This window comes from Nerophis ophidion, linkage group LG17, assembly GCF_033978795.1.
Source record: "Nerophis ophidion isolate RoL-2023_Sa linkage group LG17, RoL_Noph_v1.0, whole genome shotgun sequence".
NCBI lineage: Eukaryota > Metazoa > Chordata > Actinopteri > Syngnathiformes > Syngnathidae > Nerophis > Nerophis ophidion.
In genome coordinates, this window is record NC_084627.1 from 29,166,024 (window position 1) to 29,182,616 (window position 16,593).

Consider the following 16,593-nt stretch of genomic DNA (forward strand, 5'->3'; position numbering starts at 1 on the left):
CTGAGACAGTCCTGTACAGCAGTGGTCCCCAACCACCTGGCCGCGGCCCGGTGTCGGGCCGCAGAATAATTTTTTATTAATTTTTATTTTTAAAAAATAAAATAAAAATAAAAAAAGTTTTTAATTTTTTTTATTAAATCAACATAAAAAACACAATCTACACTTACAATTAGTGCACCAACCACAAAAACCTCCCTTTTTCATGACAAAAACGTCCCTTTTTCATGACAAAGAAAAAAAAAAAAAAAAAAGGACACAATACTAATTATTTTTATAAAGCTTAGCTTAGTATTGTGTTTTTTTCTTAGATGGATGTTAAAAAGTGTTGAATCCTTAAGTTTTGCATATAACTCACTGCCTAAAAATGTTCCTTTGGCCGTGTGTTTGTCACCGCTTTGTGGCTCTCTTCTTCATAGTACTTACCTTAAACAGATCTGACAAAGATCTTTTTGTGACTATCTTGTGAACATGTCTGTGTGTTTTCCTTTGTTTTTTCATGTTCCATGTGTGTTCATGTCAGTGTGAGACCGTACGACCATGCACCTACCAGAAAATAGGAAGCTGACTGTACTTTTTCTGCCCGGCGACTCTCTCGCGAGAGCGTCCGCATGTCCTGTGACACCCTCACGTTCCTCGCCAGCCCTGCAATCTTGCGGCCTTGCCTGTCGTGTTTGTGTCTGTCTCACTGTCTCTCTTTCTCTCTCTGGCGGTCACTCTCTAACTGTCTGGTCTGACAGACGTCCAGGTAAAGTGTGCAGGTAAATCTCTCCCTCCCGCCTGCCTGTGGATTGCTTCCATCCTTGTTCCCCCTGCTTCTGGCCCCATGTTACTGCACCACAAGCTTGTGACATTGTGGTGGATTCCAAGATTTGCCATGATTGTGATTGTTTTCTCTTCTCCTTTCTCTTCTCTTGCTATTCATCTCTTATTCATTTTACTCTACTCCTTTTCTCTCTGCTTTCTCATGTCATTCTTTCCTCTGATGTCTTTCCTTCTCTTTCCACTTCTTTCTCTCCTGTTTCATCTGTTTTAGGTCAGAGATAGTAACAAAGACGCCACAGGCTTTTTGTCCTTTCTGAGAAAGTGCACGAAATATGAGGATGCACAACATGTGCTCTGTAACCTCAACATAGCCATGCCACCCTGTGTCAAGGTAACATCTACTTTCAATAAATGTATACAGTAGACACCCACCTATTTGCATTTCTGCATTCGCTGCCCAACATATCTTTCCTAGGCTTCATATTGCAAATAACAGTTTTTTTGTGGTGACTGAACAAAAAAAATGCTTTGATGGCATGCATGCATCTGCAGAGGAAATAGTGCTGCAGCTATAAATCCAGCACAGGGCTCTATCTCAATAAACACGCTGTCAAATCACGAACATTTTCCTGCAGGAAGATGCTTTGACAGGACGTGTTGTTATGTAACAGCGTATTTTATAAGTTCAGTTGTCCATTGTTTATTGCTGTTAGTTGGTCCCGGACATGACCGCGATAAATTGATTTCAGTGACGCAAGACTCATTCATCATAAATCTAATATTTTTATAGCTACAGCCTAAAAAAACTTGTGTATGACTTTAGGGGAGCCCTCTAAACATGAAATAACACCTTTCAGTCACCTTTACGCACTTTTAATCCAATATCGTAATGCTGCCTGGGGCTTTGTCAATCAGTCACCACCATACTGAACAACATGCTCACTAGTTCGGTGTCTTCTAGTGGCCAATACTACTGTAATATTGATATTTTTACTTCATTTAGAAATGTTTATGCTTAAAAATGCTTACTTTAGTACCAAAAAATGGTGAATTATGTTGTTTTTTTTTTATTAAAATAATCTGTAATGTGTTGAATGATATGGCATCGGACGACTGTACAGTAATGTGTACCAGTGGTTCTCAAATGAAACGATGCAATATTCAGTGTTGACAGCTAGATTTTTTTTGTGGACATGTTCCATAAATATTGATGAAAAATATTTCTTTTTTTGTGAAGAAATGTTTAGAATTGTAGATAGGGTGAGAAGCTCTGCCATCCGGGAGGAACTCAAAGTAAAGCCGCTGCTCCTTCACATCGAGAGGGGCCAGATGAGGTGGTTCGGGCATCTGGTCAGGATGCCACCCGAACACCTCCCTAGGGAGGTGTTTAGGGCACGTCCAACCGGTAGGAGGCCACGGGGAAGACCCAGGACACGTTGGGAAGACTATGTCTCCCGGCTGGCCTGGGAACGCCTCGGGATCCCCCGGGAAGAGCTAGACGAAGTGGCTGGGGAGAGGGAAGTCTGGGTTTCCCTGCTTAGGCTGTTGCCCCCGCGACCCGAGCTCGGATAAGCGGAAGAAGATGAAGATGTTTAGAATTAAGTTCGTGAATCCAGATGGATCTCTATTACAATCCCCAAAGAGGGCACTTTAAGTTCGAGGATTACTTCTATGTGTAGAAATCTTTATTGTAATTGAATCACTTGTTTATTTTTCAACAAGTTTTTTTATTTTTATTTTCTATCTTTAATTCCAAATAGTTCAAGAAAGACCAAATGAGCAATATTTTTTACTGTTATACAATTAAATAAATCAGAAACTGATGACATAGTGCTGTATTTTACTTCGTTATCTCTTTTTTTCCAACCAAAAAAGCTTTGCTCTGATTATGGGGTACTTGAATTAAAAAATGTTCACAGGGGGTACATCACTGAAAAAAGGTTGAGAACCACTGATGTATACTATATGCCTTGAATTGTATGTTGTTGGGCAAAACTGAATTTAAAATGCATTTTATTAACTTTTAAAATAATTTCATAGCCTTTTTTACCTGTCCATCAGAGAAGCAACCAGGTCCCACTCAATTATCAAAACTAAATTAGTAATCCATATTGTATTCAATACTTAAAATATCAAAAAATATAGAACCATGTGTTGATCACTAAGATTACTATCAAGACTTCGTTTAGGCTGATTACAAAAATAAATAAGAATCAAATACACTGCAAAAGAAGGGACTCATAAAAACTGTCATACAATTACGCAATGGTATAAATAAACCAAATTATTGATAATTAATAAGAATAATAATAATGTTTATTAACTAAACTGTGTATAAAATGCAAGTGCAAATGAAAATACAACTTCACCACTTCAGCCATAGATTTTGCACTTTAGAAACTTCTGACTTTAGCTCAGTGCTTCTCAATCATAAACCCACCCTAGGAAGAAGAAAACACTTCATGTCTCGCCTCTCTCTGCTACGACTATAAATAGTATCATTTGTTAATAAAATTGTTATAAGTGAGACTCTGCATAACACTGCATCCATACTAACTTTAAATAAAAAAAGAAAGAAATACAGATCAAATTACAACAAATAACTTTATTCACATTGTGCTGATATAGCATGTTACCCGGGGTCACATGCACCTGTCATTGCACCAATTCTAATATACAAAATGTATCAAAGTGTCACCTACATCCTTATATTTTCCTGTTAACAGCCTTTGCTGAAAAAAGTTTGTACACCCTTAAATGATCCCTTTCATTAAAGTGTCCATATTCAAGAAACACAGATGTATCGCCATTGTAACACTGATTTTTATCGCACAGAGCTAAAAATTGTATTGACTATTTAGACAAGCTAAACCCATCAAAACGGTGTTGAAATAAAACGAATGTTTTATTTACTAAAACCTATAACAAGTCAATAAACTTCAGTCATTGTGTGATCATTGTGATGTTTTTTATAGGTCGTTGGAAGTGAAGAACGGAGGCGAACTTTAACCCCTCTCGCCCTGAGGGAGCGCTACAGTGCTCTGAATGAGCCTGGTTTGGGTGAGTGTCTCAATGCCGGAATCACAGCCATCTCTTAAAGTATCCACTGTGGAAACGGGCTCTGAATGTTGCACCGCCCCTTCACCCGAAGCCCTCTGCTTACCCACTCTCTTTCGTCCCCTCTCTAATGTGCACGCATGGCACAAACACTGAGCCTTGGATGCAATGCACTGCTATCAGTATGCCCCAAAGTTCTCTGCAGTGTACTTAAAGGAAATTGAATTCAATTGAACGTGTGCCAAAAGATTTACATCAGCCCTCTATAACACCCAAAATAGCTCCACGGTACCTGGATAATTTTGCTTCTCTCGGTGCCCTGGACCACGTCCTATTGTTTCATGTCATATTGGTTTGCATGGCGCTGGTGTCTCCACTGCGATTTCCACCTGGCATGGCGGTAGACACTCTTGGCATTATGTCTGTAGTTTAGCACTGGGAATGGGCAGGACCTCGCAGTGGAGCAAGACAGAGGAGCCCTGATGCTGCTCTCTTGTAATTATACCAAGATAGAGGAGTGCAGGAGTTTTGGGGAGCAAGGCCTTTTCTGTCTACTCAGTACACAGCGCAGATACAATGCACTAATGGTAACTGAATGCTACTCCGAGTATTGAGACTGGCACTTGAATGCGCCCCAAATTCTATCCTCTCCGACAATTTTGATGTTGAGGTTATTGCACATTTCCTTCAACAGAACAGTGGTTGTGTTCAGGTAAGTACTATTATTACCCACACGCAAGACAGGTCACTTACTGTAGGAGCTGGAGCATGTATGTGCATCAAGGTTGTCATCAATTGCCGAACTGACTGTAGTTTCGTGTCTTCAGCTACAGTCAACGCCATGGAGAGGGCTGAGAGCAAAATAAACATCATATCGGAGCAACTGGGTTTAAGCTGGGCAGGTAGGTCTCCTAAAAAAGTATTTCTCAAACATTGTGGTTAGGGGTGTAACGGTATGCGTATTTGTATTGAACCGTTTCGGTAAGGGGGTTTCGGTTCGGTTCGGAGGCGTACCGAACGAGTTTCCACATGGACATATTAAGTAGCGTACCGCACGTTGTGTAAACAATGCATGCCGAGGCACAACACACGGCATGCTAGCAGCGACTGACCATACGTCTTCTTTTCACCAGACATGTCCTCCTTTGCGGAGCTGTCCGGGCGGAGTTTCTTAAATGCCTCAAATGTCCGGTATTTTGAGTTAGGGTTGCATGTATTTTTCAATGTATGTTAAGAAGGGGTTAAAAACAAAACAAATTGTGTGCGCAGCAGCATTCGCGTGGGAGGGGCAGAGACAGAGAAAGCGAGAGAGTTATGATAAACTCGCATGCGTCGTCAAGCTCTGCTTTTTATCCATATATTTATCAGATTTAATCTTTGTGTCAAAAGTGTGCACCGGAGGCCATTTGCAGCCCACAGCTAATGTTTTAAAGGCCCACGGCACATTCTAAAAATACTATTAAAATAAACAAAAGTGAAATAAAAAAGCTTAAAGGTTAAATGTAATTTAGAAAAAGTTGCAATGTTGAGTAATAAAACAAAGCTGTTTTTTTTTCTTTCAAACGGTCATTGCTCAAAACATAATATTGAATCGAAATCAATGTTAGTATGAATTATTGACCTATCCAAGGTTCCCATTACTTCACATCAAATATTCCACTAAGAAAAACATTTTTGACGAAGGTTTTGCAAATTTGGTAAATAAATAACCAAAAAAATAATATTTTGCTGTTTTCTTACTGTACCGAAAATTAACCGAACCGTGACCTCTAAACCGAGGTACGTACCGAACCGAAATTTTTGTGTACCGTTACACCCCTAATTTTGCTGAGGCACATCATTGTGCTGTGAGAGCATGAGGGGGAAAAGTTAGGATTTCCACGTATTTCCCGAGCCCCAAAAAATCACATCATTAATGGGCTCATCGAATGCTGACAACCTTGGCACTTATTTCATATATCTGCACCTAAATATGATGTATACAGATCAATTCCCCACCAAAATAGACAGGATAGTGATTTTAGGCTTGGTTTCTAACGCGTTTTGGCACATTTTGGAACGCCCACTTTTAACTTCAAAAATGTAGACGGGCCTGCATCATCCTGTTGTAGTGCCTACAGAAGACTGGAGGCAATTTAATATTGTGTAGTATGGAGCTGCGTTTCCATTACCCATAGAAATGCGCAAATCATATCGCAGTAAAAAACTGGTAATGGGAACACCCATATTTCGAAAAAGCTTTCAAATATCGCAAAAAAAAATGTGCGCTTTCATAAGGTGGTTTTTGAGACGTTTCGATATTGTAATTTACGCAGAAACATGATGTAAACACTTTTTTTCGCATTTAGAGGGCACCTAAACACCGAACCGACAGGGCGCTCATGCAGGACAACCAGGGCAGACGGTCAATTGGGGTTGAGCGAGGCGGCACCGCCACACCGGGCAGTCTCACAGGTGCCTTCCCTGCAATAAAGACTGACCCGCAGGCTCGTAAAAACCCACTTGCCCTTATAATGTTAACGGGGCTCTAAGTCTACAACCACAGGCTTTTTGATCACACACCAGTGGCGTACATCATAGGTCCAAAACTACGCAATTGCTACAGGGCCGCACAGAAATATGAATTATTTTTAAACTACCGCATTTTCTCCGAATTAACTTTTGCCTTTCACTAAACACACCAATAAGCTTGTTAATAGATGTATATTACAACTCCTCTGTTATAGTACATGGGAAAATTGACTAGTGTTGTCCCAATTCCAATATTATGGCTAAAATGTATTTTGGTACTTTTCGGTACTTTTGTAAATAAAGGTGACCACAAAAAATGTAATTATTGGCTTTATTTTAACAAAAAATCTTGTGGTACATTAAACATGTTTCTTTGTCCTTAAATTAAAATAGTGAACATACAAGAGAACTTGTCTTTTAGTAGTAAGTAAACAAACAAAGGCTCTTAATTTTAAATTCTTATTTATTCATGGTGTGTTTTGTATTTCCACCATCGCTTTTTGTTTTGGCTACGTTCCACTTCCACCTAAATAAAGGAAGAACTTAACTATATCAAACCACGTCTCTGCATCCTTGGGATCCACTCTCCAATTTTCGTAACACAACAGCTTTTCTCTAGTGACTCAAAGCGCTTTACATAGTGAAACCCAATATATATGTTATATTCAAACCAGTGTGGGTGGCACTGGGAGCAGGTGGGTAAAGTGTCTTGCCCAAGGACACAATGGCAGTGACTAGGATGGCGGAAGCGGGAATCGAACCTGCAACCCTCAAGTTTCTGGCACGGCCACTCTACCAACCGAGCTATGCCGTAAATGTAATTCACTTCACTTAATTTAGCTGCTGACATATGCAGTAACATATTGTGTCATTTTCCATTCTATTATTTTGTCAAAGTTATTAGGATAAGTGGTAGAAAATGGATTATTAATCTACTTGTTTGTTTACTGTTCATATCTGCTTACTTTCTCTTTTAACATGTTCTATCTACAGTTCTGTTAAAATTTAATAATCACTTATTCTTCTGTTGTTTGATACTTTACATTAGTTTTGGATGATACCAAAAATGTGGGTATCAATCCAAAACCAAGTAGTTACAGGATCATACATTGGTCATATTCAAAGTCCTCATGAGTCCAGGGACACATTTCCTGATTTTATAAACATAATATAAATTTGTTTTAAAACGAAATACGATTTTGTGATGATAAAAAATATTGATGTAATCATAGTAGTATAAACTAGATACGCTATTGTACTTGGTATCATTACAATGGATGTTGGGTGTAGATCCACCAATGTGTTTGTTTATATTTTAGCGTCCCGGAAGAGTTGGTGCTGCAGGGATTTCTGGGAATTTGTTCTGTAGTGTTTATGTTGTGTTGCGGTGCAAATATTCTCCCAATGCTGTGTTTGTCGTTATTGTTTAGTGTGGTTTCACTACATGGCACATGTTTATGACAGTGTTGGTGTTGTTCATACGGCCGCCCTTAGTGTGACATGTATGGCTGTTGACTAAGTATGCCCTTCAATAACGTGTGTAATGTGTCCAAAGTTAAGATGCTAGCCTTAATAAGTAATGATTGGACAAAGTGCGGTTTTGACTTCACTTTGGTAACTATAGACCGCTTTTAATACATCCAATATTATGAGTCCGGAGTGTGGTGGTGTGTAGTGAAGTGTGAATACCTTTCACTTGTTCTACAGGGTTGATACTTGAAAAAAAATGTGCTTTGCTAGTTGCCATGGAGACAAGGATTAGTGATTTAGAAGTAGTTACAACACTGCTGACTGCTGATAGATATTAGCTGCTAACTAGCTAGCCATGTCTTAAAGCACCTCTTCCTGAGGGTGTATCAGTGTTATAACTTCACCTTTATTTTTAGTTATTGAGGCAAAATTTGTCCATTCTCCCTTTTCTGTCTACACACTGTGTCTGCTTGTAAGTACTCCGTGATTGTGCGCTGCCAAACAGGCTCGTCTGCATGACACGACGGGTGAGGGACCGGTACTTTTTAGAGGCAGTACAGTACCAAATATGGTTCAATAGAATCGCGGTATGGTACTAATACCGGTATACCGTACAACCCCACGATGGACATATAAAATGTTAACATGCCAGATTGTAGAAAAATAAGTGGTTAATAAACAGGGGTCTGTAGGATATGCGTGGCAGGGTCCATTTCTTCGCAAAGAAACATGCCTGGGTCTCCTACTACTTCAGCGTTATAGTTAGTTGATTTTTCATGCTCAATTTTTTTGCTGTAATTATCTGCAACACGTGGAAAGCTGGTCCGTGAAAATAATGCATACATTAAATCGGTCCATGGTGGAAAAAAGGTTGGGGAACCCTGGCGTACATAACGTAACTTTTCAGCTTTGTGGTGTGGTTGTTTCTCTTAGAATTTGAAGCTCCTCTTTGGCTTGAAGCAGACACACCAGTGGCTACATTATGTAGCGTAATAGTGTTTACATAATTAAAGTGAAGGACCGCTTCACACTCGCAGCAGGGGACACAAGCACTGCCGCGGAGCATAGAAAAAGAAGAGAAAAATCAGAACAAGGTAACCCAATGGTATTCTATTTCGCGTCCTCTTCTAGTGATGTTTTATTGGTGAAGGTGTATGTTAAGATGAATTGTACCTGAGAAAATGCTGAAAAAAACAGATCAATACTTTATTTATCCTCAAGAGAAATGCATATTTCCAGCAGCTTTACAAGGGTTGGAACACACAGAGGCATGCATTGTTTTAAAAAATCATAAAGTATTAAAACATTTCATAACCAGCTTGAGAAGGGTGACAAAAACTTGCAATTAAGTGATCAACATAAAAGTTATACATGCCTTTTATCCACACTGTCTATGTGGGAAAATGGGCTCCAGTTCTGTTGATTAATGTCACACTAAGAGGGCGCGACGTCAAGACTGGCAATAGAAGGAACAAGTACAGTTAGTTATCAACCCATTACCCAAAAACTAAGTGTTATTATGGGAAAAGACTGCCAAATTCCTTATTAGGAGCAAAAAATACTTGTGAACTTGTCAGTGAAATTTCAGTCATCTGGATGTATGGGTCCTTTAGGTAAGGAGGTTTGCTATAGCAAGCTCAGGGTATTGTGAGCAGCCGCGTTGTCCAGTGCAGTAGCAGTCACTCGTCCTCCTGCATGCCACAACGTTCTCCTCTTCCTGCGCATGAAGCAAAGCAACATGGCAGAATGTCTTTCTAGACGTGCTGGTCAATTGTCTGGCTCTGTGGCAAGAACCTGCAGTAGACTCTGCGACAGTTTTGTTAGGTGGTGCACCATGCAATGTTTCTATCGTAAAATATTTGCCTTGGCTCAATGCACGATGGGAAACAGTGTCCAAAATGCCATTTTTGAGAATACCTCTTTTTGTTGATTTGACTGTTCTCTGGTCAGAGTTGGCAAGAGAGCTCCAGTTTGGTGTGGATGACGTCAATAGGATCCGTGTGGAGAATCCCAACTCACTGCTGGACCAGAGCTCCACTTTACTCAATCTATGGGCCAGCAGAGAGGGCAAGAGAGCAAAGAGTATGTCTACTTAATTGGAAGACACACACATCTACTTGCTGCGCAACACACAGATTGACCTACCCGATCAATATTTCTTAATTTATTTCAACCACATTTGATTTTCCCCTCAGTGGAGAGCCTGTACACTGCTTTGAAGAATATTGACCGGGCAGACATTGTGAGCTCTCTGGAGGGTCAGGCCCCACTACTGGCACCAGGTTCTTCAGAGGAGGGAGCCTGCCGACTGGGTGACGGTGACTCCACGTTTCTTTCTCCCAGTGTCATCAATGGTACAACACACACACACATACCTCAACTTTTTTTTAACTGTCCCTTTATTCAAACGGATTGGACTGTTCAGTTTCATATTATACAAATTTTAACCCTCTGGGGAAAAAAAAAATTTAAATTTAGTACCAATAAAGTAGCACCGAGACAAAAAAAAAGTCCTCAGGTAGGGAATAAAGAACATTTTCACTAAATGTGTGTCCTTTTTTTTTGTTGCTTAAATCGCTTAATCAACTTCAGTCCGAAATGTTGTTTTTATTTTTTACTTCATCCTTTTAAATTGGCTGCTTTGATGTAATTATGTCAGTCTTTTTTTTTCATTTGGATACATAAAACAATTTAAAGAGCTGGTGCACTGGGGTTAAGATCAGGCCTAAATATACATAAAATTAGCAATAAAACAAATGTTAATGCATTATTTTATGTTTTGCTGTATCAGATTGCAATCCTAATAGCAGTTTTGTATCGTGTGACAAAAGTCCCCTTTGACTACTATTATAACTGCAATGTTTAACTGTACAGTCATTACGCAAAATAATCATGTATTTTCGAAATTTTGGGTTTTACTTTGGAGAAAAGGAGTACAATTGTTCGTATTTGCTGTTTGGAATTAGATGCGTGACGCAGTGGAACAGTGGCCGTGCGCAACCCGAGGGTCCCTGGTTCAATTCCCACCTAGTACCAACCTCGTCACGTCCATTGTGTCCTGAGCAAGACACTTCACTCTTGCTCCTGATGGGTGCTGGTTAACGCCTTGCATGGCAGCTCCCTCCATCAGTGTGTGAATGTGTGTGTGAATGGGTAAATGTGGAAGTAGTGTCAAAGCGCTTTGAGTACCTTGAAGGTAGAAAAGCGCTACACAAGTACAACCCATTTATCATTTATTTATTTATATTTACTCCGTTTTCCCCCTAAATGAAACCCTAACAATAGAAACAGCAACAATGCATCATAATGAGATGTATTACTAACATTGTGTTTATTTTGGCCTTATATTTACCTCAGTACAGTATAAAAACTGATTGTATACATACTTTTCGAATTTAAAAAACTGACATAATTCAGTCAAATGGGCGTTTAAAGGGTTAAAAAAACTTGACGTTTCTATTTTTATTTTGAAATTATGTTGAGTAAGAGAAAATTTAAAAAAATAAAATAAAATAAAATAAAATAAAAAATAAAAATACAATTAAAAAAATAATAATAATAAAAATAAATAAAATAAAAAATAAAATATATATATATATATATATATATATATATATATATAAAAATCCAACATTGTATATGCTACTAACTAGCTACCTGAGGATTTTTCCATCCTGGCAGTACTCTACTTGGCTAAGTTTTTTTCCCAGTGTATCGTTGATGTATGAAAGAATTTGATTAAATAATAAAATTGAACCAATTTGGAAAAAACCTTTTTCGGAAAGAATATTTCCAATTCCGAGTAACACAACCAATGTCAGGGCCAAAAGTAGAGCAACAATTTACCTAAAAGGGTTTATGGAAGTGTGTGCCAAATATCTCATTAAATAGATGAGCTCTTGCAAATTTCTGTAAAAATAAATTCATCCCCAAAGACAAAACTCAAAAATCTAAGCATAATCTCTATTCGGGACAAAATCTTCAAACATATGTAGAAAAGTAGTGCTTAACTGGATCCTATTAACTTTTAACACAAAGTATCAGAGAAATCACATCTTGATTTTGATTTTACAGCTCAAATTATTTAGTGTGTCTGTCTGCAGGATTATACAAACACTTCTTAACCCATTTCCACTTGTGCAGACCTATACCAAGGCCAAAACAGTGTTATTCTTTCTCTTTTGGGCCTCTCTCTACCTTATTTGCTAAAGTCTGTACAGTTTTTCTGTGGTTCTGCATGCAAACAAAATATATAACTGTCATTGTTATGTACTTAAGTCATGTTATTGTAAGTACTACAGATGGGCAATACCACTAATTTGGTATTAATTGAATACCAAGCACATACTGGGACTATATTGCCAATACGCATTTTTTTAAGTTGGACAGTTTTCAATATCATTAACTGATGTTCAGATTTTTTTGCCTTATCAACCATATTTTTTATCAGAATAATGCAACAAATCCTAAAAATCAACACCTTTTGAACAATTCAACAAAATATAAATGTAACAATTTAACTAAATGTAACAATATTAACAAAAGTATAACTTAAAACATGAATTAAAGTGATTAATAAAAAATAACTTAAGAAAAAAAAATAACAAATGAAAAACAAAGTGTCGCCTGATTGGGTTTGTAGTTACACTCATTACATCTCACCACCGCTGTCTCTCAAATTGCAGTATGGAAATTTACGGAATTAGGATCAGAGCTCACTTACATAGTCTTCTGTCGAGTAATTGATTGATTGATTGATACTTTTATTAGTAGATTGCACAGTTCAGTACATATTCCATACAATTGACCACTAAATGGTAACACCCGAATAAGTTTTTCAACTTGTTTAAGTCGGGGTCCACGTTAATCAATTCATTCAGACATTTGAAATTGAGGTGTGAGGACTTTTTGCATTCTTTATGACACATTTTAAATATTCAGCTCATCATTATTTGTCTTCCAGGATGTTAGATAATGGCTACATTTATATTGTTATTAGCTAGCTAACTAATTGTTATACTGTTGTTAGTCTTGATGATGGCAAACACATTCCAGTTGGAGTTGGTTGTCATATATACTCATATTTTCATACATAACACATATACAGTAGGCAGGCCCTTAAGACCTATTTCTTGCTCATTTTGTGTTAGCACAATTTTCACAATGTGCATATGTGTAGATACAATATGTACAGTAATGTCCATTTATATATGTATGTGCATTAGGGTTGTACCAATACCAATATTGTGGTAACGGCATTGATACCAAAAAAATGTTGATACTTTTCGAAATATATAATTTTTTTATTGGCTTTATTTTAACAGAATATCTTATAGTAAATTAAACATTAAACTTATTGCAATCAAATAATAATTTTGGCATTAAATAAAATAGTGAAAATACTAGACAAATAAAAGTAAGCAAACAAAGGTCCCCAAGTATACACACACACACACATATACAGTATATGTATACATATATATATAATATATATACATATGTATATATTATATATATATATATGTATATGTTGTGTATATATATGTGTGTATATATATATATGTATATGTGTGTGTGTTTGTATATATGTATATATATATATATGTATGTGTATATATATGTGTGTGTGTGTATATATATGTATATGTGTGTGTGTTTGGATATATATATGTACATATATATGTATGTGTGTGTGTATATACAGTATAAATATATATATATATATATATATACTGTACGTGTGTGTGTGTGTGTGTGTGTGTGTGTGTATACATATATATGATTGTGTGTGTATATATATATATATATATATATGTGTGTGTATACATTAACACATATACACACATATATATGTAAGTATATATATATATGTGTGTGTATATATATATATATATATATATATATATATACTGTACGTGTGTGTATACATATATATGATTGTGTGTGTGTATATATGTATATATATATATATATATATATATGTGTGTGTATATATTAACACATATACACACATATATATGTAAGTATATATATATATATATGTGTGTGTATATATATATATATATATATATATATATGTATATATATATATATATATATATATATGTATATATATACATACATACACACACACACACACACACACACACACACATATATATATATATATATATATATATATATATATATATATATATATATATATATATATATATATATATATATATATACAAACCCCGTTTCCATATGAGTTGGGAAATTGTGTTGGATGTAAACATACAATGATTTGCAAATCATTTTCAACCCATATTGCACTACAAAGACAAGATATTTGATGTTCAAACTCCTAAACTTCTTTTTTTTTTTGCAAATAATAATTAACTTAGAATTTCATGGCTGCAACACGTGCCAAAGTAGTTGGGAAAGGGGATGTTCACCACTGTGCTACATCACCTTTTCTTTTAACAACACTCAATAAACTTTTGGGAACTGAGGAAACTAATTGTTGAAGCTTTGAAAGTGGAATTATTTCACATTCTTGTTTTATGTAGAGCTTCAGTCGTTCAACAGTCCGGGGTATTTTACGCTTCATGATGCGCCACACATTTTCGTTGGGAGACAGGTCTGGACTGCAGGCGGGCCAGGAAAGTACCCGCACTCCTTTTTTACGATGCCACGCTGTTGTAACACGTGCTGAATGTGACTTTGCATTGTCTAGCTGAAATAAGCAGGGGTGTCCAGGAAAAAAAACGGCGCTTAGATGGCAGCATATGTTGTTCCAAAACCTGTATGTACCTTTCAGCATTAATGGTGCCTTCACAGATGTGTAAGTTACCCATGCCTTGGGCACTAATGCACCCCCATACCATCACAGATGCTGGCTTTTGAACTTTGCGTCGATAACAGTCTGAATGGTTCGCTTCCCCTTTGGTCTGGATGACACGATGTCAAATATTTCCAAAAACAATTTGAAATGTGGACTCGTCAGTTCACAGAACACTTTTCCACTTTGCATCAGTCCATCTTAGATGATCTCGGACCCAGAGAAGCTGGCGGGGTTTCTGGATGTTGTTGATAAATGGCTTTTGCTTTGCATAGTAGAGCTTTAACTTGCACTTACAGATGTAGTGACAAACTGTATTTAGTGACAGTGGTTTTCTGAAGTGTTCCTGAGCCCATGTGGTGATATCCTTTAGAGATTGATGTGGGTTTTTGGTACAGTGCCATCTGAGGGATCAAAAGTCACGGTCATTCAATGTTAGTTTCCGGCCTTGCCACTTATGCGGAGTGACTTCTGCACACCTGTGGGATGTTCCAAATAAGTGTTTGATGAGCATTCCTCAACTTTATCATTATTTATTGCCGCCTTTCCCAACTTCTTTGTCACGTGTTGCTGGTGTCCAATTTTAAGTTAATGATTATTTGCAAAAAAAAAAGTTTATCAGTTTGAACATCAAATATATTGTCTTTGTAGCATTTTCAACTGAATATGGGTTGAAAATTATTTGCAAATCATTGTATTCCGTTTATATTTACATCTAACACAATTTCCCAACTCATATGGAAACAGGGTTTGTGTGTGTGTGTATATATATATATATATATATATATATATATATATATATATATATAGATATATATACACTCCAATACGTGCAACTTTCAACCTGAGAAATAACAGCCACCAACCATTCACGAAACCCAACACAACACTCCAATACGTGCACCATGACAGCAACCACCCACCCAGCACCACGAAAAGAATACCTACCGGAATTAATAAAAGGCTATCGATGCTGTCATCCAGCAAAGCTGAATTCGACCAAGCAACCCCCCCCGTACCAGAAAGCACTTGATGAAAGCGGATACAACTTCACCCTCACCTATGAACCTACTCCAGGAAACCAACCAAAAAAGAGCAGAAAACGAAACAACATCATCTGGTACAATCCGCCATTCAGCAAAGACGTCTCAACCAACATCGGCCGCAAGTTCCTCACTCTGATCGACAAACACTTCCCCAAAGGCAACACCCTAAGAAAAATATTCAACAAGAACAACATTAAATTGAGCTACAGCTGTATGAATAACATGCAACAAATCATTTCAAACCACAACAAAGCAATTGCAAAAGGACTGCCCACCCCCAGACCAAACGACTCTGAAACCAATATTGAATGTAACTGTCGCAAGAAACCTGATTGCCCCCTCAACGGAAGGTGCTTACAGACATCAGTCGTTTACCAAGCAAAGGTAACACGCAAGGACATTAACACATCCGACACATACGTAGGATTAACCGAAGGAGCGTTCAAAACAAGATGGAATAATCACAACGCCTCCTTTAGAAACCAGACTTTGCAGAATTCTACAGAACTCAGCAAACACATTTGGAACCTCAAAGACAATAATGTTGAATATTCAATAACATGGCAAATTCTTGCATCCAGCACACCTTACAACAGTGGTAATAAAAGATGCAACCTATGCTTAAAAGAGAAACTGTTTATTATATATCATCCAGATCTATCATCCCTCAACAAGCGCAGTGAAATCATTTCAACATGCCGCCACAGACGGAAACACCTCCTAGGTAACACATGAGCCAATCACCACACCCTACGCCTGCCTGTACCCACCCACTCTGTGCTCTATATAAACCATTGTATGTGAATGCTTCCATTAAAATCTCCTGATGATTGAGGGAACCCCTCATGAAACAGATCTGTAGAGATGAAGTAGTCTTGTGATTTTTTTCCCACACCTACATATTGCGCTCTACCACGGTATCGA

At 37.4% G+C, this 16,593-nt stretch overlaps 1 protein-coding gene across 9 annotated transcripts in view; it reads left to right on the forward strand.

Annotated features, from left to right (window-relative positions):
- The window catches only part of LOC133536300 (ankyrin-1-like), a 243,425-nt gene that overhangs the window by 182,430 nt on the left and 44,402 nt on the right, over positions 1-16,593 (forward strand). For 8 of the 9 annotated variants that reach the window (XM_061876715.1, XM_061876718.1, XM_061876722.1 and 5 more), the window contains 5 exons: positions 1,034-1,153; positions 3,738-3,822; positions 4,647-4,721; positions 9,751-9,882; positions 9,996-10,154. In XM_061876715.1, the coding sequence (XP_061732699.1) occupies positions 1,034-1,153; positions 3,738-3,822; positions 4,647-4,721; positions 9,751-9,882; positions 9,996-10,154 (571 nt within the window). The remainder of the gene's footprint in view (positions 1-1,033; positions 1,154-3,737; positions 3,823-4,646; positions 4,722-9,750; positions 9,883-9,995; positions 10,155-16,593) is intronic. The other variant, XM_061876721.1, reaches the window with a different exon arrangement.